Source organism: Malus domestica, chromosome 09 (assembly GCF_042453785.1).
Source record: "Malus domestica chromosome 09, GDT2T_hap1".
Taxonomy (NCBI): Eukaryota; Viridiplantae; Streptophyta; class Magnoliopsida; order Rosales; family Rosaceae; genus Malus; species Malus domestica.
Genome location: NC_091669.1, coordinates 13,987,473 through 14,012,988, shown reverse-complemented (window position 1 = coordinate 14,012,988; position 25,516 = coordinate 13,987,473). Strand labels below are relative to the sequence as shown.

Genomic DNA, 25,516 nt, shown 5'->3' with positions numbered 1-25,516 from the left:
AAGTCATATGTGAAGATTTGAATTCCCAAATCGACCATTTTTAGCCAAGCAAGTTTAGTGTTTTTTTTTTTTCACTAAATGTCACGATTTAAGGATTTCGAGCTCCAAAGATAAGGATCGGCGAAAATCAACTTCATTTTTGTCCATGTTTATCATTTAACATTAATGACATTATCATTTAACACTGATACCGCAGTCACTTGACGTTTGTAACCTAACATATGTCCAACTTTTAAAACATTAGGTAGTTTTTTGGAATGTTTTAAAAGGTTATGATCAATTTGGAATCACCCATAAAGTTTGGTAGTCATGCGTCCTTAACCCTTAATTTTTTGACAGTTTTTTTTTTTGTTACAACTGATATTACTACCCTAATCTAAACTAAGGGAGGAGAAATGTTTGAATTCGGAATGCAGTTGGTTGAAGAGGAATGCGCTAACTACAAAGCAATACACCACTTGAAGGGGTTTAGGATTGATTAAAGGGAGTATTGCTAGGGAGACTATTTATATACAAAATTTGCAAACTAAATTATGTGTCAGCAAGAGGAATGAGCACATTTATCAACGCTTAAGTCAAAATTCAATGATCAACTTTCATGTCATTTAGATTACAAAATTTTGTCTACATTTTATTTAATGTAACCCAAAAAACATTTTATTTAAAAACGCTTTTAGTTATTTTAAAAGCACATCTAAACGAGTCATTAGTCTTCCTGGCATTACTCTTAATTTTGTGATGACAGAGAACCATCGATTAGGAGCACTGTAAAAGTCATTAAACAGTGGTTGCCACTAATTAATGTTTCCTGCTTAAGTGATTATCCGTTTCATACATTTTGACTTATCAAGTGAGCCGTTTTAAGTATCTTTTGCTCATTGCACTCTGTGCTGCTTTCTCAAGTATGAACACTGCCGTTTGAACTGCCATTCCAACCACCGTTTCAGATTTTTGTGGGTTTTTTTTTTAACCAGAAATATTTTGATGTGGGTTTTTCTGTAAAAGGGTGGTTGGCTTTTGCCTTTTTTGATCAATGGTTAGTAGAAATGGACCACTATAATTTAGTTCCAGAGCTTTCTGCTTGATTGACTGCTCTTCTTCAACTGAAAGGTAGAGAAGTAGCTAAGAATTTCATTTCATTTTCTTATTTTATAAAAAAATATAAATATTATGCAAAGCGATATTTGGGGAAGGGAGATTCCAACTCAAGCCCTCGGCTGCAAGAGTAAACGCTTTCTAACCATCTTCTTGTTTTTCCTTAGTTTAGACGAGCATGAAGAAATCTCCTGTGCATCCAAAATATGAGATGGATCATGATCATAGCAATGGATTCGATCCTCATACCGACTTTTATCAGGTTAGGTTATTAATTGGTTAGCGCTGAAGCGTTGAGTCTCGAAATGTTGAAGAGATTATAATATTTTGGGCATTCTTTTTTTAGAGGACATATAAACTACTATAATATTTTGTCACTTTCGTGCTTGGAAACAATTTTGTAGTCAATGCAAAAAAATATTCTATGATGTAATTTCATCTGGTTTTAATTTTTGAATTCAATCAGTTTTTGGAAGAAGCCAAACACTATTCAATAGAGGGAGACGTCCAGGCATCATCAGAAGAAGGTGGAGAGAGAAGATTGGGACAAGAGAAGAAGAAGAAATCATGGAAAAAGTTAATATTTCCATGGTTGAAAGGAGAGAAACTGAACAAAACTACTACAAAACCAGCAACCACATCTCATGTTTCTAATACGAAGAGGACTAATGTTTCCGGTCCGGTGTATGGCACCGGCAAGGCTACCGATGGCAAGCACCGGCGTCAAATGTCGGGGCCTATTGCCAGTCTTTTCAACCCCACAAAGAGAGCAGACAATGCAATGCCTTATATGTGCGTCAACAAGAATGGAAGCCCTCAAGTCGGAAAAACTTATGGACCAGTCTATTTGGTGACATAAATTTTCATGAAGTTGGGGAATAGAGAATCGAAATTATTAACCCTTCTGCTCCATGAAGGATTTGAACTGATTGATGGAACTGTGGTGGCAAGAAGATCCTAGTCTAATCCAAATTTTTTGATGAAGTACAATGAACTCATGGATTGTGCATTGGCTGTGATGGGAATGCAGTTGGATCATCGAATGGAAGAAAGCCGGGAATTCAAGCCATCTTGGTTGCTTCGAATCATCGGAGGATGGAAAAGGATGCTGAGAGATTGTTCTTTAGGTGTACTGTTATTGTGTTTCATTTGTGAGTATGCTGTAAAATTGAACTTAAATTGCTTGACAACCAAGTCAATGTAGCCTTCTCTTAGGGTTTGTAAGTAATCGAAGGAATTGCAATTAAGAAGTGACATTTGATGATTTATGCTCTCGCACCTTGTGCTTATCTCTCGCCTCATGGCATGTGTCATTTGAGGTCAAGAGAGAGATAGGCACCCGGTAACAAATAAGTTTCTCTCACTCTGGACTACATTTTTTATGTTCTATTTCACTCAATCTTCAACTGCATCCTCATGATTTATATGCAGGAAAGCCAAATTATAGTTAAAAAGATTAAGTTTGTACTACACTTTCCCAGCAAAGCTTCATGTGTAATACTCTACTTCTGCTAAAAGAGATGGAATTGCTGAGATCATTCAACTTGCCTTTTATGTGCCACAGACATTGTATGGCAATTAAGGGCTTTTAATACATCTGAAATTATTCTTACTTCATACATGTGCACCTGTTTATAATTTGTTAGAAGCTTTCTAAGAGATCCTCATTATCCCAAAAATTGGGGAGATATGGTATGGCCATTGCGGCTCGGTTGTGTATCTTCTCTACGTGATGGGGAGATGGGCACAAAGAGATCACATGACCAGGGAGAGATATGAGCGGTTACAAAGCCGATTCTCTCCTGACAACCATTTAATTTGATTTATCACGTGATAAGTGAGATAAACACAAGAATATACAACCAATTACTCTCTCCAAAAACGTATTCCTCTTGCAATTCTAGCATTTTTTTGTTTTTTTTGGTCTCAGAAACTGATAGCATAATAACAACAAAAAATGTTGTTTAAAGATCAAAGAAGCCTCAGTAGTGATTTTCGCACATTATTTTTAGCTGCTTACACACCCTTGATTTATTTGGTTCATTGATTCTGTTTAATTGATTCAATCTGATGACCTTACATGAAATATGGTGTGATGATCTAAAAATACTATGCGAAAATCACTTCCAGCAAAGGCGGTAGGTATAACCACCAACATCCAACATAGACAAGACAGATGATTGCGCTTATTGGATGCTCACTAGTCTGGAACAACATTTATGGAGTCAAAAGAGAAATTTTCTCTCACAACTGAGAAACTTTCATACTACTATAAAGCATGGTATGAGAAAATTAAAACACATGATCATATTATCGGTGATGCCGAGTGTAAGTAAGTCCTTTCCCTTGGGAATAACCAAACAAGTAAAAGTTAAAAACTTCAATTACCATTTCGTTTCCTTTCTTCTTCATAGAATCATAGATTAACCAAAACAAAGGGTTTAAGGCACCAAACCCATAATTAAGAAAACTGAGCCTACATTTTGCTATATACATTCATTTCAAACGATTTGTTTGAATTTTGTTTCAAAGTAAAGAGATACATAAATATATTACAACTTTCTTGACATCTCAAGATCCATCTCTTCAAGAATAAAAGAACAATTTACCAAATTAAAATCCCCATAGACAATGCTTATATTTTCATCTCCATAAGAACCCTAATCCAAAATTCTCAGGGATGCAAAACATTGCACATCTATCAGATCCTCCCCAAACAACAAATTTTCATCACCAAAATTAATCTTCCCTTACCAAATTATGTACAAACATTCTAGCTTTTTTTTTCTAACTCTGTCCTCCTCTCTCTCCTTGTTCAACATCCACAGAACCAGGACTGCAGATACTAATCCTCCTATCCCTGCTCAACAACCTCTTCAGTGACCTCAACCGTGTCGGCACCGGAGACTTCAAGTCCTCTCCGGCGAACCTGTTACTTGAAGGCGAAGGCGAAGGCGAAGCCGAAACAAATGGAGTCTCGCTTGGTATATCAATGACCAACATCCCATCCGGCCTATTACTTGCAGATGACAAAGACGAAGAAGATGGGCAAACGGGTTGTGATGAAGGGCCTTCTTCCTCCAAACCCGAACCGGATCCGGAGTTCACCCGGGTTTGGTTCCCCCAAAACAACACATTTGTTGGGAAATTCGGAGTCTCAACCGAAATCTCAGATACCAAATTCTCAGCTGGTGATAGTATCTGATCACTTGCATTCTCTTCCAATGCAGAAGTACTGGAACCAGCAGAGCTCCCAGGAGCAACAGGGTTTCTACAGAGCGGACATGTGGAGTGAGACTGAAACCACATATCGATACAATCAACATGGAATCCATGGCTGCATTTCGGAAGCAGCCTTGCTTTCTCGCCATGGACGAGCTCAGAGAGACAAACCGCGCATTCGAGACCGTCTTTGAAGTCATCGGAAGGAAACACTACTACTGGTAAGGACCGGAGGACTAAAGGGTCGAGCCCACGTCGCATCGTGGCAACTGGGTCCTGCCCGGGAGCGAAAACGAATCGGCGCCGCCGCCGCCGTGACTGACCGGGAACCGACGAGGTGAGGTCGTCGTTTGCCCGCCACAAGTAATATTTGGCGTAGAGGTGGAGGCAGAGGACGAAGACGACTACCAGGAAGAGGACGAGCACGGCGATCATCATGATTTTTCCGGTGAGTTGTACGGCGCTTGAGTCGTCGAGTGTTCGACGTAAAGTGGAGGAGTCTCCCATTGTTGCTGTTGTTCGAAGTAAAGGTGATAGCTTTACCTGAAAAATCCAAAAAATGGAAGAAGGGTATTGAGATTTTGAGGAATTAGGAGAACCCAAATGAGAAATGCTTGTGTTTTGCTTGGAAATCAATTTTTCTGGATGAATTAGAGGCTTAAATATATATATATATATATATATATATATATGTGGAGAGAGAGAGAGAGAGAGGTGAAGTCGGAAGGAACTTGGACTTGTTCTTTGGGAGGACTATGAAGGGAGAAAAATCTTTGTCCTGAAGCTTGAGAAAGGGACGTAAGTGAAGAGAGAGAGAGAGAGAGAGAGAGAGAGAGAGAGAGAGAGAGTTGTATTTGTAATTTGCACCTCTACTTTTTAGGTTATAGGAGGAGTCAAAAGACACGACTTTTTTTGTGGTGGAGGGGGAGAAAATCAAAATACGGTGGAAGAAGACGGCAATCTGCTCATTGGGTCCAAAAGGTACGAAACAAAGAACTTCGAGTTCAAATTTCTAACCCCACCTCTCAACTCAATGTCCATTTCTCGGTGCTTTCCAACTCTTTGACGCCAATTCTGGCATTTTATCACTTTTGAGACTTCATTTTTTCACTTTCAGGTTAAAATATATAATTCCTGATTTCCTTGGACTTATTTTCAAAGTCATTTTTACTTGTTACGGACCTTGTTAATAAGATAGAACTTTCGTACAACGGAAATATTGTCACAATGACATTTCAATGTTACATAAGTTTCTTCTTTAATCACTATTAGAAAACTTGGTTCTAATATCACACTCGTCGTGTTTTTTAGCGGTAATGAATTAACATGATGTCAGATTTGTAGTTGAGCACTTTCTTCACATTCACGACGAGTATTGACTTTTTAGATTATACACTAAGATGACATCCATGACATTGAAGTTTAAGTTTTTTACTCACGAGTAAGTAGCAGTTATAATTAACTTGACCACTTAAGCTTATGCTTGTAGATTTGAATTTGATGAAGAACATTTGAGAAGTAAAATAGGCCAATGCTACAAAAGTGGCTAAGTTGGTGGCTTGTGTAAATTTAACGTCCAAAGCAGCGTTTGAACCACAATGTTCAACTTTGGTGGATTACGTCTGTTAGTTCAACACCACCTATTGGAATGGAGAACTTGATTTGACATTATTGAATAGCAAGAGAGAAGAAAATACCGACAAGGATTGTCTGCCCTCCTTGTTCTCATGCCCTCCTGTGTTATGTGATCACGGTTAAGCCACGTCAACATTTTATATTATTTTTTTTATAGAGATAATAAGACAAAAATAAATAGTAATAGAAAATGTTGACGTGACTTAATCGTGACCATACAAACAGGAGGGCATGGGAGGGCACGGGAACAAGGAGGGCAGACAATCCTATACAATACAAAACGAGTTCAGGGTGTCAGTGTCCCAAACAATTATAGATCGCCAAATAAAAAAGTTAATTGACATAACATTGTATAAATTGCCTCGCGACGATATTATAACGGACCAAGATTGTCTTCCCTCCTACTTTTCATACACTTACATCCCCTCCTACTTTATCAACCATTCATTTCATACCAGGTTAATTTAAGGTTTCAGATTTCGTCACTTCACCAACAACACTCAAGTTTCTTTAATGCCCAAGAAACTTGAGTGTTGTTGGTGACGTGGCGAAATCTGAAACCTTAAATTAACCTGGTATGGAATGAATGGTTGATAAAGTAGGAGGGGATGGAAGGAGATGGAAAATAGAAGGGAAGACTATCTTGATCCTATTATAAAGCGCTTAGGGTGCGTTTGTTGCGCCGGACTGTCTCGGACTAGACTAGCTGTTGGGACTAAGCTGGACTGGCTTAGACTGGACTAAACTGGACTAACTTAGTGAAGCGTTTAGTGTAATGTCGGACTAAGAAGCAGGATAAGAAAAACAGTATTGTTCACCAGATTTGTGTTTGCTTAGACTAGGATTACAAATTTTTGCCATTGTGTAATAGAGTAATGCTACAAATCTCATGATATGGGTTAATTGGAGCATATTTTTGCCATGTATATTATGAATCTTAAAAAAAAATTGACAATTGTTTTGTTTCTATTACCTGCTAATAGAATTGGGTTTAATTTGCAAATGTAGCTTGGTTTAAACTCTATCACCCAACAGAAGAAAAATAATAGTGCCCAAAACATGCAACTTCAACAAATACAAGTACATAAGAAGATCTCCATAATTTAGAAAATCCTAGTTAACATTAGTTAACATTAGCCAAAATAGATCTCCATAATTTACAAAATGGCTAGTTAACATAAGCCAAAATACTAGTGCAAAGCTAAGTTATAAGCCATAACATAAGATTGTATGATTAATAAAATACATCCATGTTAACATTAATAAAATACATCCATGTTAACATTAGCCAAAATCCTCATCCGCTTGCGTTGTCGCTTAAAAACCTTTGGACGAACACTTTCTTGAGTTCCGGTTTGATTGCCCTGAACACTCCCACATTTTTTGGTTTATCCAAAATAAGAGACAATGCATCAATTTGATCCATAGGAGAGAGACCCATTGCTTCAAGTTCATTAGCTATGTCAGTATGATCTGCAGTACCTTGAACTAAAGCTTCAGTTACCATTTGCATCCTCTTCCCACTTTCAACATAAAAAATCTTTCAGTCCACTGATAATTGCCTCGGTTCCATCACTTGAACTTCCCACAGCTCTTTTCCTCTTTCTTTGGCTATTTTCAGATGGGGTGCTTTGTTGGCTTTGTTGGTTCATTGAAGAAACAAAATTTTCACCTCCAACATCACTTTCACCAACATGATCATGACTTTGTTCCTCCACAATTTGAGCAGGGGTTTTGGCTACATTACCCGTAGCCCGATCTTTTCCAAATATATATGCAAATCTATCAAACAGTGGAAAAGGTTTGCTTCTCCATCCATCGGCTTCTTTATTTCTCTAAGATTATATCAACATAGCAAAACTAAAATTTAGCATGCGTAACAAATATAGCAGCAATAATATAACTAATGTATAAATAAAATAGGATATGAACCTGCACATAAGTTTGCCATGAGTCATCACTGTCAACTTCAACGCACTTTTTGACATCATTCCATGCAAATCCACTTGTGTTTATCATGTCAACGACCATACTATATGTTTTTTTCCATTTCTTCAACTTGGACTCAATATGTGGATTTGCCTTTATATTTGAATGAGGACATAAAACATTGACAGCTTTTGCTATTTCAACCAAAGTACCTTGTTTGAAAGCACCGGTGTCACACCGTTGCTTCCGAGCAACAAAATCCTCAAGAACTCCTAGTAATACTTCTTCCTCAAATGCTTCCCATTTACGCCTTCTTCCTTTTGGCTCTTGAGTAGCATTCAAAATATTTTCGTTATCCATACCTAAACAAAAAATATTTTAATGAAGGAAAATACCATACAAATAATCAATTTGCATAATATCCAATCAACTTGCATAATATCCAATTAATTTGCATATCATCCAATCATTGTGCTAATATCTAACAAATGCATGATAAAAAGGAATACTAAAATAAAATGTTATCATTAACACATATAGCTAGTTCGGTTGCTGGTTCCTAATTGCTCTCTACTCGTTATACATTTCCTGAGCCATGTCATTCCTCTTTGTAGTCCACTGGTCAGATGTTTGAACACTACCAACATATTCACCTTCTTCTGTATTTTGTCCATCTTCTATTATTGGCAAATTCTCCATTGGATCTACAGACATCTCTTGCCTAATAAGATTGTGTAGTAGGCAACAAGCGGTAATTATTCGACCTTGTGTCCTTATCGGATAGAAAGATGGACTCCTTAGTATCGACCACCTTCCTTTTAGCAAGCCAAAACAGCGTTCAATTACATTCCTTGCCTTAGAATGCTTCATGTTAAAATATTCTTCCTTATTAGAAGGTATTCTTCCCTCCCATTCAGATAAATGATAAGGTATTCCTCTATAGGGTGCAAGGAATCCTTCACCATTTGTATAACCACCATCTACAAGGTAATAATAACCGAATGAAAAAAAAAACAGACCTTATTAGTGTTTTGTAGTTGACAAACAGAACTAGACCTAACTTACAAAGTTGAGACTAAGTAATAGTCTTACCCGCTGGTACCTTAAAACCATTAGGCCTAGTAATTGCATCATGTAGCACTCTAGAGTCTGATGCGGAACCCTCCCACCCCGGAAACACATATATGAACTGCATATCTCCTGAACACACACCTAACACATTAGTTGCGACTCGACCCTTTCTTGTTCGGTATCTTGGTTTGTCAATTTCAGGTACATGCACATCAATGTGTGTTCCATCCAATGCTCCCAAGCAATTCTTAAAAAAAAAAAAAAAAAAAAAAGTTTTTGTTAATTTATACAAAGGGAATGAAGAGTTAAAGCTTAGGGAAAATGAAAAAAAATTCTCATCATACCTTAAAACATCCCCACCTAGGATCTGTAGAATCAATAGGCACAGGCTGAGGGACTTTTAGTAGGATACCTTGTAATCGCAAAATTCCTTGCAATACGCTATTGAAATACCTACTTATAGTCTCTCCCGACCTATAAAATCTTCCGCCAACACTACGATTCTTAGTATGATGTGCTAATATTTATAAAGTCATACACACCTGCTCCTCTACAGACACCAAACCATCAGTTTTTACCCTCCCATCTTGACGAAGTAAGTCACATAATATGTCAAAAGTCCTTCTATCTATTCTCAATTCGTTGACACATTCAGTATCAGTATTCCTTATTATACCATTCAGATAACACAAACTAATCTCTCGTCTAATAAGTGAACGGTTAGTCAATGTGGGTCGTTCAACATGTCTCTGTTTGTCACGTAGCATCATCAACACAAGCATCGTACAAATGCAAATTGTCTCCAAATAAGACATCTCTAACAATAAGATCAATAAAAGCTTCCTTCGATCCATATCTATCCAAACAAAAAAAAAACAAAAAACAAAAAACAAATTAAGGACATTATATATGTAATATTTACTGTTATTAAGGGTGATGGAAATGAAGTGATTATGATACGAAATGAACTAGATCAAAGTAACTAGCGAAGTCACAATCCGAGGCATCAAATATACGGGTGGTGTTGGAAAAAAAAAAGTTATCATTAACCTGAGGCAACAAATATACAGGTGGCGTTGAAAAAAAAAAGTTATCATTAACCCGAGGCAACAAATATACAGGTGGCGTTGAAAAAAAAAAGTTATCATTAACCCGAGGCATCATATTCAAAATGTTCTACTCTTATACATCTATAAACATGTGTCTAAGAACACTAGTATGAGGATTGCTATCATTGCTAGGCATTGCATGTGAAGAGGGAAATTAAAAGGACACCTGTAATGCAGTAGCCTTAGCCTTAGCCTTCCGTTTATGTTCCTCTTCTCTGCAACCAACAACCACAAAAAATTGCAATTCAGCATCAACCCCTCACAATACAAAACATTCACATTGTAATATCATGGTTATAAACCAAGTACACACACACACACTCATGGACAAATGTGCAAAATACACATACATACTCATACTCACACTCACACTCACACTAACACACACACATGGACATACTCACACTCACACACGGACATACACTCACACACACAAACTGCATACACACACACACACACACACTGCATACATACACACACACACACGGCATACATACACACACACACACACTGGTCAGATGCACACACTGCACTCACACGGACATACACACTCTCACACACTGACATACACTCACACACACCCTGCATACATACATACACTGCATACATAATCAAATTGTACAACTTAAGTTGGTTCAAACTTACACACAATACACACACACTAAACGGACACACACACACACACACACAATACACACACACACACGGCCACAATACACAAACACACACACACACACACTACAAAAACACACACACACACACAATACACACACACACACACACACGGACACAATACACAAACACACACACCCACACACACCCACACACACAATACACACACACACTACACAAACACACACACACACACATATTACACTTACACACACACATATTACATACACACACACACACATATTACACTTACACACACAAAGATTACACACACACACACACAGATTACACAGAGAGAGAGAGAGATTACATACATACATACACACACACACACACTGCATACATACACACACACACACACACTGCATACATACACACACACACACGGCATACATACACACACACACACACACACTGGTCAGATGCACACACTGCACTTACACGGACATACACACTCTCACACACTGACATACACTCACACACACCCTGCATACATACATACACTGCATACATAATCAAATTGTACAACTTAAGTTGGTTCAAACTTACACACAATACACACACACACTACACGGACACACACACACACACACAATACACACACACACACGGCCACAATACACAAACACACACACACACACACACACACAATACACACACACACTACACAAACACACACACACACACGGACACAATACACAAACACACACACCCACACACACACACACCCACACACACAATACACACACACACTACACAAACACACACACACACATATTACACTTACACACACACATATTACATACACACACATACACACACACATATTACACTTACACACACAAAGATTACACACACACACACACAGAGATTACACAGAGAGAGAGAGAGATTACATACATACACACACACACACACACAAAGATTACACACACACACACAGAGAGATTACAGAGAGAGAGAGAGAGAGATTACATACACACACAGATTACACACACACACACACAGAGTATACACACACAGATTACATACACACACATATTACACTTACACACACAGATTACACACACACACACACAGAGTATACACAAACAGAGATTACACGCACACAGAGAGTATACACACACACACACAGACAAACCAGAGTACACACACACATAGTATACACACACACGCACACACACACAGACACACACAGAGATTACACACACAGATTCTAATCTCAGTTTGACCTAAAAATTGATTTTGAAGTTTACCAGAAAAGTTGAAATACGAAAACCCAAAATTCTAATCTCAATTTGAACTAAAAATATGAAAACCCCAAATTCTAATCTCAATTCGACGAAATCAATCGAAGATTTGAAGCTTACCAGACTGTCTCCGACCAGATGAGGGCGAGAAGACGCAGAGATGAGGGTGAAGAGGACGACGACGAGGAAGCAGGGCAAGGTCGACGACGAGCGACGAGCAGGACGAGGGACGTTGGGGATCCTCGCAGAGATGAGGACGAGCAGGACGTTGGGGATCCTCGCGGTTTTCTCTCCGGGCTTACGAGTCAACCCAAAATTGGGGTTCTTCGTTAAGAACTCGTAAGGAGGCGTGTAATCCGAGCGAGTCCCACCTAAGCCCATTCAAGCTAATCCGGTTGCACACCAAACACAGGACTATAGTCTAGTCCAGTCCAAACCTTGCTAATCCTGTCAAACAAACGTGCCCTTAGAGTATACACTACACCAGTACATTTTCAATTCAAATGTCAACACGTGTCTATTTTTTGAATTATTAGATTATCGGTAAAAAATACAGGTGTGGGGTCACATGATTTATGTTATGTTCTGTTTTCAAGCACTGTTCTAAGTCTTAAAGCAAATCTCAAAGCAACTAATTACACCTAAACCCTAATCTCTAATCCGTAAAGTTCGCTGATTCCCAGCTGCTTTTGATGTCGTAGTAAAATATTTTTCAACTTTGTTCCCTCTTTTTTCTCTTTCGTTGTAGGTTATGCTTTTGTTTAAGTTAAGTAACGAGCGGCGATCTCTTTTAACATTAAAAAGAGAAATATCGTTAAATTAAATAACTAATTAATCGTCTTAAATGGTGTTTAAGTACGAGATAAAAGAGCAAACTCGCATTGTTCTTGGGTAAGTTGCAGGATGCAGTTTAGCTTGTCATGACTGGTATAATATGTGCTTAATTTGTTTATAAAAGTTTGTCAATACATTATGCACTCATGCATGTAACAAAGTGATGTGAACTCCCAGATGGAATCCCTGCACTGATCTGAACCGTTAACAAATTTTTTTGGGTACACTTAAGTTTTTCTATATAAAATTCCCCTCATTAGTTCTAACAGATTTTTTTTACTAGATGCGGTATGAATCATATGGTCGAGCGGCTTTGATTCTTGGTGGTAGTTATGATTTAAGGTTTTGATTGTTTTCGGCTATGTGAGCTCGAATACGAGTTATGCTAGACTTTAGTACCAGATATGATAAAACAAACTCTGTTTTTTCTCCTCTTACACGCTTTATTTAATCATGTCTGTTTGTTCTCGTTTGATTTATTCAATCTAATGACTAGAAATACGAAAGACATGTGTAAGACTAAATAGGAGGCGTGAAAATCGGCTACCTTTTACTATTATAGGTTGTTGAATGTGTAAGACTAAATAGGAGGCATGAAAATCGGCTACCTTTTACTATTATAGGTTGTTGTTTTTACGATTTCACTGAGATCTATATCTTTCTTTGATGTAATTTTTAACTACTTGAGCTATAATCTTAGTATCAAAAACTCAACATTGGAAGCAATATTATATGAGCTCTCCTCCAATTTAGGTCGAAATTGGATCCTCTCCTGAGCAGGAGATTAGGATCATCTTGATCCAATAACACACGCCGTTGGATCAAATCCAACGGCTACAAACAGGGAGCCTCTTTAAAAGTTATCATAATTGTAACCGTTGGATTAATCCAACGGCTCATCTTACTCGGTTAAGAGGATCCTGATCTCCTGCTCATGAGAGGATCCAATTCCATTTAGGTCCTGCAATTTTCCATGATTTTGGGCTTTAATTTAACATTTAGAATACAATAATGGTGAACACATGAGCAAGAAATAAATGGGACGGACATAATAATTGAACTGAAATGATTTTTGTTGCTCAGTAGTTATAGCCATTCATGTCATCCATTGGTAAAAGCAGAAACACACACAGAAATGAGTACCAAATTTTATCGCTTTGTTAACAAATTTAAAACTTATCTAAAAGGTTTCCGGCCTTTTAGCTTAAAGTGATCCTTAAAAATTGACATAACTCATCACTTTATTAGTGCTTAATAATAAAAATCGATAAAAGTGGTTCTTGAATTTGTTCACCATAAATCATTTTGGTCTTTTGTGAAAAGTTTCTCAATATCTTTTTATCAATCGTCATACAAACGACTACGTGACCACCTTTTTAAAGGTATTTTCCTCAAACCAACTTCTCCACTTAATGATGATATTGACAGATTTTTTAAGGCATGATCAAAATAATTTACAATGAACAAACTCAGGTACTATTTCTACTGATCTTCATTGTTAGAAAACAAAATGAAGAGTTATTTCAATATCAAAAACTATTTTGGTTAAAAAGTTAAAGATTACTTAAGAAAGTTGGGGGTACATCACTATCAGTATGATAGAGGCCGTGCCAGTTTGACACCGGGCCGCAAGGCTTTATTTGATAGCTTGAGGGCTTAAGCTTTACATATTACTGAAAAAGCTAAAAGGAAAATGGGGATCATTTGATAAATATATAAGAAAAAGGAGAGCTGATGAAGTGAACAAGGGTTGAGATCAATGCACTTTAAAACAAGTTTGATTTAACGTTGTTTGGTCGAGATCAAACTTTACCCCTAGTTTAGATGTATATGGAATGATTCATAAAATGTGAGATTAAAACAAGTTTAAGTTGTTTTCACTTTCAAATTTTTGTTTCATATACGTTCTTGTTTTCACTTTCAAGTTTTTGTTTCATATACGTTCTTTCTACCTTTAAAAATAAAAATAAAAACCGAAACAAAAAGCAAAATAGCTGTCAAACGACGCTCGAACTTTACCGCTCCCTACACTTTAAAGACAGAGATATCACATTTTTTTTTCCCCATGCAGCAACCAGATCTCCTTGTTGACTTATGTGTCTGTCTTGTTAGAGAAAGAGTTGTACAATTTTAACTGGGGTGTAAAGAGTAATGTCTTAGGAACATTTTCACCAGCAGGAAATGTGAAGAAATAGATTTACCCCTATGTAAAGCATATGCTTTGGAATGTCTGCATAATCTCAGAGTTCACAAATGGTTTGTAGGAAACCATACACGCCATGGTTAAACTTGGCTAGTGAATTTAATTAACACTTTTTAAGCTCCCTGCTGTTATTCGTACGCGAGTGCGTAACAAATCAGAAAATAATCAGTTCGGAGTGCATGTGGATAAAGAACGCACTATCTATGATCGTCAAGCTTTCTTTATCGTTGATGGTTTTGATGGAGGAAGTTTAATTTGGAATGGCATTTGTGCTCAGGAATGTTGAAGTTGACTAGTAAGCAGATTAAGCAACAAGGAGGACCTGTTAGGGTTTTGACTTCTGGGAATTGGAAGGAGGAGGCTTGAAGATTCCAGAAGGAGAGGCTGCGGCTTTGGAAACTAATCAGATGGTCAATGATTCAAAGTTACAACTTAATTAATCAAAATAATGAATGCGTGAAGCTTCAACTAGTTGGAAGAATATAGAATGCATGCGTGTAATCAAAATAAAATGAAGAACCCGTGAAGGCGGCCAAGCAAACCGACCAATTCAAACATATATTTGAGTCACGTTTATAATACAATACAATATGATAATATGATACGATACAATACAATACATTACTAATTGAGTGATGTACTTGTGAATCACACGATCATGATGATTAGGAAGATATTGAAATGTCTCTATGAGTTTTCATAGCCTCTAGAAGAATGAACTGTTATGACTAACCCACCAGCTAGTTTTTTTTTTTAAATTTTTTTTATAAAAGAAAAAAAAATGTGTTGTGCTTGTATTAATGTATTCCATTAAAAAAAAGAGTTTTAACGAAACACTTCCGGTACTATTCACTTTGAACGAAAAACCACATTTTTACCTTGTCCTGGTATTATTCACTAAACCTTTATTTATTCTTTTTCATTAAAATTTAAAAAAAAATTGAACTTTTCGTTAGTTTTCTTTTAAAAATGAGAGACTTGTTACCTAAAACATTCATGTGATAGAAAAGCTAGACAAATTTAAGTTGAAAAAAATATTGGTGGGAGGTCAATATCAAATACTACACCTACAACAATCTCAAGTCAAAAGTCAAAAATTCATTTCTAAAGACTAAAGTAGCTTAACAACCACAATGCAAGATGTTGCTTTCTTTGGTTTAAGATTGTATTCATGAATTCGACATCGCGTCTTATTTTAGTTGCTTGGACAAAAATATTACTAATTTATGCAAATGATAGTATGTTATTGCGAATTTGTGATTTTTCTCTTCCCATGGGCAAGATGAACCACACACGTCATTTTGACTGGTTGTCTTTTGCTTCATACCTTGCCTGGTTGTCTTTTCTCTTCACAGTGTTTTATCACATATAGGGTACAGGGGTACCCATACTCAAGGAGAATATTGGCACATTTACGTACCCATAATCGGAATCAATTTATGGATTTAGATTCTGATTACGTGATACACATTTGTTTACGTAATATTGGGGAATCAAAATATATGTGAGGTCCACACGCATTAGGAATCAAACTCCTAATTTTGGAGGAATTGGACTCCCTACATAAGGGAGGTATTTCAGTTCCTTGTGACTTGAGGAATCCGGAATGGAGTTTATTTACCAATTATGCCCTCACTTGTTTCTTATTATCCCAATATTGCCCTTCATTTGACACTCATTATGCCATCTTTTAATAAATAAATAAAACCTATTTATATATTTTTAGGGGTATTTTCATATGAGTCCAAAGTAACTAGAAATTGGATTTATTTCAAAAGCCAAAAGTCACTAAAAATTGGACCTATTTCAAAAGTAGGCCAATAAAATTGGACCTATTTCAAATTTTCAAATTTTCCCATATTTTTATATAGATGAATTTTATTATAAAATTTTAATTCAATTAATTAGTATGAAAATAATTTATTTATGTAAGGGCAATTTAGTAATCAACCTAGTTTTCATTCCGATTGAAGTGAATTAGTAAACAATTTATATGGATATCATTCCTGCCATCTTTTAATAAATAAATAAAACTTATTTATATATTTTTATATAGATGAATTTTATTATATAAATTTAATTAATTAGTATGGAAATAATTTATTTATGTAAGGGCAATATAGTAATCAACCGAGTTTTCGTTCCAATTGAAGTGAATTAGTAAACAACTTATATGGATTCAACATCATTCCTACTCCGATTCCAGACAGATTTAGTAAACAACTTCAACATGAATATGATTCTGATTCCACCTCATTTCAATTCCTCCTCAATCTAATTCCTCTTCAATTCAATTCCTCTCAATTTGATTACGGATTAGTAAACGCGCCTAAAAGAATGGTAGTAAAGTTATGTGTGTGGATAACACCACTCTAAAAAAAACTGAGCAATTTTGTGTGTAGCAATAAAAGGGTAGGGGCAACTGCATACATTGGCCCTAATGCGGCGTTGTTAATAATTATGTATGTTCATTCATTAAAGTGAACAATACCATGAGTTTTTCGTTAAAGTTCTTTATAATAATAATTCTAAATTACACCCAATGAAGTATAACTTGGGTGAGTTGGTAACACAAAATCGACATGTCACGTGGTGTTTCAATTACATACATTAATTTTTTCAATAGTTCAACTATTACAAATAAAGTGGGGAGCAACGTAATTCCATGCTAATCATATTTGGGATACTATTCTAACAATTCAGCCAATCCAAATCCTCTTTGGTTCAAACTAATAATTGAGCAAAACTTATCACTTTAGGAGACCTAAATTGAAAATTTGGCAACTCTACGGGGTGATAACATTATGACATATTTGTCGATTTACTTTCTGAACTTGTATAGAGCTGTCAATTTTCCATCTAAACTTTAATTTTAGCTGATTACTCCTTAAACTTATATAAATGGCTAATTTTCCCCTATTGTTAGATTTTAAAGATATCCATCCATGGCAACTGTATGAGGGCAAAAATGTATTTATATTTTAGGTAAATTGGGTGCAAAGCCAATACTTTGCAGCTGCTAATTGGACTCCCATTGCTAATTCAAACAGAAAGTGTACGAAGTAAACTAGCAGAAGAGGAAGAAGAAAGAGCAACCTGCTATCCACATTAGTAATAATACTTTAATGCTCTCAAACACTTGCCATGTGACCAAAATGAATAGAAAATTGGGTGGAAAATTCTAAAATTTAATGTCATCAAGAAAATTGGCTAATTGTAAAAATTCAAAGAGATAATTGACTAAAATTAAAATTTAAAAAGGAAATTTGCAACTCCTTACAAGATCGGGAGAAATCAATAAATCCTCTAACATTGTCAATAAACATAAAAGCCCACTTTCGTATAAAATTACAAAGCCCACATAAAAATATCAGAACCCAGAAGCCTAGAGGCCTCAGGGAAATCTCCACATCAAAAAATATCAAAGTGGGCTGCATTTAAGTTTGAAACCCAATCGTTATCCATCTCTGCTGCCACCGTTATCAGAGTGTGGTATCTTTGCGTGCGTCTGTGTGGCTCTCGCAGTGGCAGAGTCTGTGTTTCTCCTTCCCAAAACCCCACCTCACTTTTCTGCTTCTGATTTTATGATTTTCGGGATTTCTGCTTTTCTGGTTCGGTAAGTTCTTCCTGAAATGCTGTGCTGTCTGTCTCTGCTGAACAGTTGCTGCTGAGTTTGAAATTGGCTGAATGAGCTTCCATGCCTTCACTTGGTAATCAAATTTAATCTCTTTTTTTTTTTTTTTTTTTTTTTTTAGTATGTTTTAAGTAGTTTTAGAAAACCCATTGCTTTAAATTCAAGGACCTCCATACAACTTTTTCAATATGTGTGTGTGTGGGGGGGGTGTTCAATTGTCAAAGGACTGAACTTCTTGCATAGACTTGGTAATATGTGGATTTTAGTTTCATGAGTTGCCCAACAACCCTTTGGCCTCGTTTGGTGTCAGTGATTGGATTTGATTGGATAGCTCACTGGATTGAGTGTGTCGAATGAAGAAATGGATGACAATTTTCAAATTTTGTCCAAGTAGAAGGTAGAAGATACTTTATTTTTTGTCAGAAATGGTAGAAGATGGATTAGTAATGAAGGAATCTAATCCCTTCCAATGCCCACATGAATGGTTGGATAAGGAGGGACAAGTTTCCTCCACATCTTTTATCTTCAACTTAGAAAAAGTTTGGAACTTGACATCTTTTCTTCCTTCAACATATGTCTATTATCCAATCCTGGACACCAAACAAGGCTTTCGTTAAAGAACTTGAACTTATGTGGGTGTATAAAAAATGTCGAATTGTTAAGGGAATGATCCTCTTGCTGATAATTGTCGTTGAAGCTTTGAGGATATCTCATATATGCCTGTACTTTTCAGCAGAGATTGCTGCTGCACAGCCTGCCTTCCAAAATCATCTCGGTACACTCAGGGCTCAAACCCCTGTTTATGGTAAAGTAATTTCAAGTCCATTCGCCTTTGGAAATGACAAGAAACTGTCATCTGCTTGGAAACTCCCTCATATATCTATAAAATTGAGCTTCAACTTGGGGCGCATTAACGTCCCAAAGGGTAGTCTCCGGATCAAGGCAGTTGCTACTCTTGAATCCAAAAGTTTGGTTCAGAATGAGAATGCACACGCGGGTTACAACGGTTCACAGTTGGGCAGGGAGTCCAGTCCCCTGGCAGGTCAGCTCGAGCCTTCAAGTGATGATTCCGAAGAATTGGATGATAGGGAGAAGTTAAGGCGATTGAGGATTTCCAATGCTATTAAAGGAAGCACGCCATGGAACAAAGGCCGAAAGCACAGTCCTGGTACTGATATGCCTATCCAGTCTGCCTTTTGCTTAACCTATCTGTATCCACTTTGCTTACTGTACACTAAATATTAGTACAAATATTGCAGAAACCCGTCAGCTGATCAAAGAGAGAACAAGGCTTGCAATGCAGAATCCTAAGGTGATGTCATGTAAGAAGAATTTGCATGTTCTCATAAAGTGATCTTAATGCCTTTAGAATAACATTTACATTAGAGCAGCTAGAGCTACATTCGAAACTTCGGCGTTGTCTTCAGTCAGTTCATTGTGAAATGACAATAATGTCCGGTTTATGAGGATGCACAGGTTAGGTGTTTTTATGAGATGGAGGTAATAATATTTGGCTATGCAGGTCAAAATGAAGTTGGTGAAACTTGGACATGCTCAAAGGTGGGTATTGCATTGTTCTGTTTATAAGGACTTAAGTACTGTTTCCGGATAGCGTTTTTTCTACTTGGTTTTCAGTGTTCTACATATTAAACCAGAAGCCTGAGATTTATAAGTTTCAGTTAGTTACGTATTTTCTTTTTATTGATCATATAGTGAAGAGACAAGAGTTAAAATCGGGCTTGGAGTGCGAATAGGGTGGCAAAAACGGCGTGAGAAGCTATCATTGCAGGAACATTGCTGCTATGACTGGCAGAACTTAATTGCTGAAGCCTCTAGACAAGGATACGACGGTGAAGAGGAACTGCAATGGGATATCTACAAGATCTTAGATGAAAAGCTTACAGAGGAGTATATAGAGAGGGTCGAGCAAAGGAAAATTATGCGTAGGCCAAAAGGAAGCAAGAGAGCACCCAAGTCTCTTGAGCAAAGAAGGAGGATTTCACAAGCAATCTCTGCAAAATGGAACGATCCTGTAAGTGCAAATATGGTAATCTTGGAGAGGTCATATCGTTATTAATCAAATCATCGGCTTTGGTTCCGATAGAGTTTTCATTGCTATATAAATTGTGTTCAATGGTGTACATAAGTGCCTAAATGACCTATGTTTTACATGTTTAGTAAGAGTAGTATGAACCTGAGCCTTGTTTTCTTTAAGCTGTATTTTCCTCATGTAATTCGTGCATCAGAATTATCGCGACCGTGTTTGCTCTGCATTGGCAAAATATTATGATGCATCGTATGGACCCGAAAGAAAGCCAACGAAGAAGCCAAGTGGTAGTACAGAGTCCACGAGAAGGGTACCTGCAAAGAAAATGGTCAGTGAGAAAAACAATTTCTCTAGTGGCGAGCTTAAAATCCAAAAGCAACGACTGAGGTTGAGAAGTAAAGCACCCATGTACAAGGATCCTCTCGCGAGTTCTAAGATGGAGATGATAAAGAATATCAGAGCACAAAGAGCAGCTGCTGAAACCGAAAAAACTGAAGCCGTAGAAAGAGTTAGGTAAGCTTATTTTGTGTACTGATTGGTTTGAAAACTCCATGCACTCCTTGCATGGAATTCACTAGCATGCAAAATCATGTCTCCCCTTGTTTGGTTGCGGTTTCATCAGTTGTGGAGGTACTTTGCAGGTTATTGATCGCAGAAGCTGAGAAGGCAGCTATGGCCCTTGAGGTTGCTGCAACAAAGAGCGCTGTTGCTCGAGCTTCCTTCATTGAAACCCGACAGCTTATAGCTGAGGCAATTCAATTGATTGAATCTGTTGAGACGGCACAGATTTCTTCCTCCGAGAATGAAGATCCTTCAGTTACATCAGATGAAGCGATTACTCAGGACGAAAAGGAAGCATGTACTGGGGTTGGGGAACTGACTGAAGCAGATAGTGGAAGGGTAAATGGCACCCGAACTTCGTCCTCCCATGAGAATGAAAACCCTATATTTGCATCATATGAAGTGATTACTGAGGGTGGGGAGGAACCATGCACCGCGGTTGCAGGTCAGACTGAAGCGGGTAATGTAAAGACAAATGGCACGAAAACCTTATCGAGTACAAACGAGGACTCCACCTTTGGCAACTTCACATCGGAGTATATGGTAGATGCCGAAGAGGACCTTTCCCCATTGCAGGATATGCTTAATGTTCTCGAGGACCCTGCCCCGTTGGAGGATATGCTCAATAGTGAAGAGGACCTTCCCCGACTGAGTACCAGCGGCTATGGTTTGCCTCCGTTTGGTTTTGAGGAGCTAATAAAGCAATCGGATGTGAGAAATGAACCCAACCAGTTAGAACCAAATGGGGACGGTGAGTGCAGCAAGAAGCTTCAACTCAACGGGACGAAAGTTCAATCCAAAGAAGAGGAAACGCCTTGTAAACCAGTGACCGGCGCTCCTAAAAAGTGGATTCGCGGGAGGCTTGTTGAAGTAGGAGAAGAAGCTTAATGCCAAGAAAGGAAACAGAACAAACTGTACTGCAGCTGTTCTCCCTCAGTTTATGAATGGCCCCAATTTTTCAACACCCTCAGTTTGTGAGCACGAATCCAAGTGATCATCATCCAATGCATCCTAATCCTACCTCCTAAACTCCTGATCCTATCCAATTCCTCATCATCCGTCTTAATCCAATCCGAGTCACCAAACGTAATCATAGACAGCAAGCTCTTTTCTTTGGCGCATCATGTTGGATCATAAATTGTGCGCGCACACAAGTAAATTACAGCAAAAAACACAAATGGTTTATGATTGTGATGGAAGATTAACTAACTAGAAGCAGTAGTCTCAGGAGGGCAGGTGTCGCCTTCGGAGCGGCTGCGATTGATTTTGGAGTCGACGGCCTTCTCCACCTCCTGCCTCTTTTTTTCCTTCTCCTCTTTCCCTTTCTCTATCACCTTCTCTACTTCTTCCTCCTACACAATCACAAACAGAGACCCCCCCATCAGACATCAAACATCAAAGACCGGGGATTCCGAAAACATTTAAAGCTTTTACACCTTCTCAGCTATGATGGAGGCGCGTACATATGCTGTTATGACCATCAAAACCTTCATGTCATGGCTCATGCTATAAAATATCTGTAAGACAAACATACGAGGATATGAAGGATTGTTGAAAGATTGTTGAAGGATTGGAGAGTCAAAAGAATCTTGGATGTGATTATAAGGAGTTGAGCTACGTATTGTCGCGCGCACTGCTAATTGATTTTGGGATGAAACTTACGACTTTCCAAACTTCACTTGTTTTTGGGATGAAAACTCAAACCTTCTTAACTTCAATTTTTTAGCTGAAAACTCCAACTTTCTAAACTTTCTCGAGGAGCAGACTAACCTATATGTGAAGGCCAACTACGAACCTCACGTCACTCAATTTGTTGACGTATTAACCTTAAAATTTACAAACACAATAATAAGTGTGAAAATATGAAGGCTTGTCCACATTAAAAGTTAACCTTGGGGACTTACAAGGTCAATCTCCAAGGACTATAGGCCACATTTAGCCCGAATTTATGCAAAATTTATCTCCAGCCAAGGGCCAAAAAGAATCTAAATTAAATCAGGGCTAAATTTGCCAAGGGCATGCTACATATAGCAAACCCTCAAGCGGTCAAGCCCCTTGGCGGGTCCAAACATGTGTGTCCCAAGTCAAGATAGAAAAATTTAACCATGCATAATTGAAGATGAAAAATTGAGCCCTACAGTATTCTTTGAAGAATTAATTTTTAAAAGACAAACATAGTCAAGGGCTACGTTTAACACTCCATAACCGAAGATAGCTAAGAAGTTGTGCTTTCGATTTTCACTTGGATGTCAAGAAAACACACAAGGAAAGAGAAATTATGTGCAGGAAGTCGGCTCATTACTAAAGAACAATCCTGTGCATTAAAGAACGGTTGCCCGTTAGATTAGGAACAAGAAACGTAGCATAACGTACATCAACAACACGAGGGATGGATGGCCAATGTCCATGAACGGCGGCGCGGTTGGGCGCTTTGGCTGTCATAAAACGCAATGGCAGCAGCCCCGCCGTGTTTGGCCAACCTTGTGCGGTAGTGCTAGTAATGCCTCCGGCTCTTGACCACCATCCAAACACTAGCCTTCCCTGGTGCTGCTTCATTGTTTTCTACAAAAATCCTTTGCTTTGCTAATGCTAGGTGGTCTTCCTTCCTTTTTCTCAACTATTCATTGTTCTGGTAGAAACGGCTCCAGATTTGCTGTCCTCAAAAGTGTGTCTCATTTGTGTTACTAATATGTTGACACATGTTCTTTAACTTAACCTAAAACTAACTCTATTAACTTTATTTATTTAACATTTAAATTTATAAAATCCCAAATAATAAAAAAAACTGTTGGGTTAACGAGGTGAGCAAACCCAAATCTGGAGCCGGTTAGGCTCCTCTCTCGTTTGGAGCCTAGCACTCGCTCCTCCCTCCAAAACCCCATAATCGGCCGTTATTCATATTCTTCGTCCGTCATTAAAACCCGTATTCCGAAATGCCGCCAAGAGCCACGGCGGCGACGCCCCACAAGTATACTTTATCCTGACCCAATTACCCAATTCGCGGAATCTGCAAGTATGTTTGAAAATTCATGCTTTTTTTTTCTTCTTTCTGGAATACGAAATGCATGTTTGATTGTGTAATTAGCTTGAATTGTAAGTTGCAGGAGACCCAGAAGTTCAGGGCTGAGAATTCCAGGAGGCTGTTGAAGGAGAAAGAGACTTTTGGGTCTGACCTCCACGGTGTGATAGGCGTCTGTGCAGGGTTTGCTCACCTCGTTAACCCAACAGTTTTTTTTATTATTTGGAATTTTTTAATTTAAATGTTAAATAAATAAAGTTAACAGTGTTAGTTTTAGGTTCAGTTAAAGAACATGTATCAATATATTAGTAAGAAGACACAAACGAGATACATATTTGAGGACAGCAAATCTGGAGCCGGTAGAAACTGGAAATCTAAGAAACCATGAGTCATGAACAAAAGGGAACATTTGACACATGTCATTCACATTGGCCGCCACATTTCCTCTAGTGAAACGTGTCACACTGTTTGAAATTATTGAAACGCGGAGAAAATGCTGGAACTCGCTATTTCCTGCGATCGAGAATTTCTTCCATGATAAGTTATATGAAAACAAAAAAGTGTAGGAGTATACTATTTAGGGAAATACCCGTGGGATAATTTCTTAATTTTGGGACAAAATAGGACAAATCAGCTATACACAAATCATGCACATCATGTACAAACCCGAAATTACTAAAGTACCCATATATAAATGGATTATTGTCTCTAATTTTCTGATTTCTCTCTCTATTTTCTCTCTCCCTTCCTCTCTCTCTTCTCTCATTTTCTCCCTCATGCACTATCTCTCCCGTTCTCACTGTGCACACATGGTGCACTGTCATCCCAACCAACACCGTCCAAATCGAAGCTACCACCAATTTCATCTCGTCCTCACGAGTCCAAAACACCTAGCCTTGTCACGAATCTCATCACAGATTGTTGGGATCGAAACTCAAGCAGGCCGCGAGTTTTCTGGCAATTTTCCGGCAACACGGAAAACAACCAAGGCTCGATATCACCACCATTGGACTCGCATCGATGGTGTGAACAAAGCCCGGTCATTAAATACTGGTGTTTTGTTGGATGAATTTTTCAGGGTTTGCTCACTGTATGTACACGATATGCACATGATATGCTCACAAATCTGAGTCAACCTAAAAATCCAGATCTCACAACTCTCTTTTCGAAATCAGAAAAATGACGTCACCACCATATACACTATAGGCACACCACATGCACATCATATGTACAAT

At 37.8% G+C, this 25,516-nt stretch overlaps 3 protein-coding genes and 2 long non-coding RNA genes across 8 annotated transcripts; 2 read left to right on the top strand and 3 right to left on the bottom strand.

The window, feature by feature from the left end:
- Nucleotides 1–842: 842 nt before the first annotated feature.
- Nucleotides 843–2,359, top strand: LOC103443621 (uncharacterized). 3 transcript variants are annotated; one of them, XM_008382504.4, is made up of 3 exons: nt 843–1,110; nt 1,263–1,357; nt 1,562–2,359. In XM_008382504.4, exons 2-3 carry the CDS (start codon nt 1,274–1,276, stop codon nt 1,952–1,954), a joined length of 477 nt encoding a protein of 158 aa, XP_008380726.1. In that variant the 5' UTR covers nt 843–1,110; nt 1,263–1,273; the 3' UTR covers nt 1,955–2,359. The 3 variants fall into 3 exon arrangements, with proteins under 3 accessions (XP_008380726.1, XP_008380725.1, XP_070661064.1); XM_008382503.4 differs by having other exon boundaries at nt 874–1,110; nt 1,268–1,357; XM_070804963.1 differs by lacking the exon at nt 843–1,110 and having other exon boundaries at nt 1,157–1,357.
- A 1,197-nt stretch (nt 2,360–3,556) lies between these two features.
- On the bottom strand, nt 3,557–5,282 carry LOC103443620 (RING-H2 finger protein ATL3). Its single transcript, XM_008382502.4, has one exon. It carries the CDS (start codon nt 4,822–4,824, stop codon nt 3,883–3,885), a length of 942 nt encoding a protein of 313 aa, XP_008380724.3. The 5' UTR covers nt 4,825–5,282; the 3' UTR covers nt 3,557–3,882.
- A 1,751-nt stretch (nt 5,283–7,033) lies between these two features.
- On the bottom strand, nt 7,034–10,266 carry LOC139188022 (uncharacterized). Its single transcript, XR_011571103.1, has 3 exons — nt 10,228–10,266; nt 7,885–8,243; nt 7,034–7,787 (listed from the first exon to the last, which is right to left on the bottom strand). It is a non-coding gene; the product is annotated as an uncharacterized lncRNA (long non-coding RNA).
- Nucleotides 10,267–18,488: 8,222 nt separating this feature from the next.
- Nucleotides 18,489–22,829, top strand: LOC114826989 (uncharacterized). 2 transcript variants are annotated; one of them, XM_029108250.2, is made up of 7 exons: nt 18,489–18,730; nt 19,388–19,822; nt 19,914–19,966; nt 20,177–20,214; nt 20,368–20,686; nt 20,901–21,214; nt 21,343–22,829. In XM_029108250.2, exons 1-7 carry the CDS (start codon nt 18,718–18,720, stop codon nt 22,148–22,150), a joined length of 1,980 nt encoding a protein of 659 aa, XP_028964083.2. In that variant the 5' UTR covers nt 18,489–18,717; the 3' UTR covers nt 22,151–22,829. The 2 variants fall into 2 exon arrangements, with proteins under 2 accessions (XP_028964083.2, XP_028964084.2); XM_029108251.2 differs by having other exon boundaries at nt 18,495–18,730; nt 19,391–19,822.
- On the bottom strand, nt 20,875–21,245 carry LOC114826990 (uncharacterized). The gene is made up of 2 exons (XR_003776133.2): nt 21,106–21,245; nt 20,875–21,015 (listed from the first exon to the last, which is right to left on the bottom strand). It is a non-coding gene; the product is annotated as an uncharacterized lncRNA (long non-coding RNA).
- Nucleotides 22,830–25,516: the final 2,687 nt, after the last annotated feature.

Coding starts and splice junctions, on each gene's coding strand:
- LOC103443620 (XM_008382502.4), bottom strand. CDS start 4,824: ATGGGAGACTCCTCCACTTTACGTCGAACACTCGACGACTCAAGCGCC.
- LOC114826989 (XM_029108250.2), top strand. Junction 19,967..20,176: donor TTGCAATGCAGAATCCTAAG/GTGATGTCATGT, acceptor TTGGCTATGCAG/GTCAAAATGAAGTTGGTGAA. Junction 21,215..21,342: donor GAAGCCGTAGAAAGAGTTAG/GTAAGCTTATTT, acceptor GGTACTTTGCAG/GTTATTGATCGCAGAAGCTG.
- LOC103443621 (XM_008382504.4), top strand. CDS start 1,274: ATGAAGAAATCTCCTGTGCATCCAAAATATGAGATGGATCATGATCAT. Junction 1,358..1,561: donor CTCATACCGACTTTTATCAG/GTTAGGTTATTA, acceptor GAATTCAATCAG/TTTTTGGAAGAAGCCAAACA.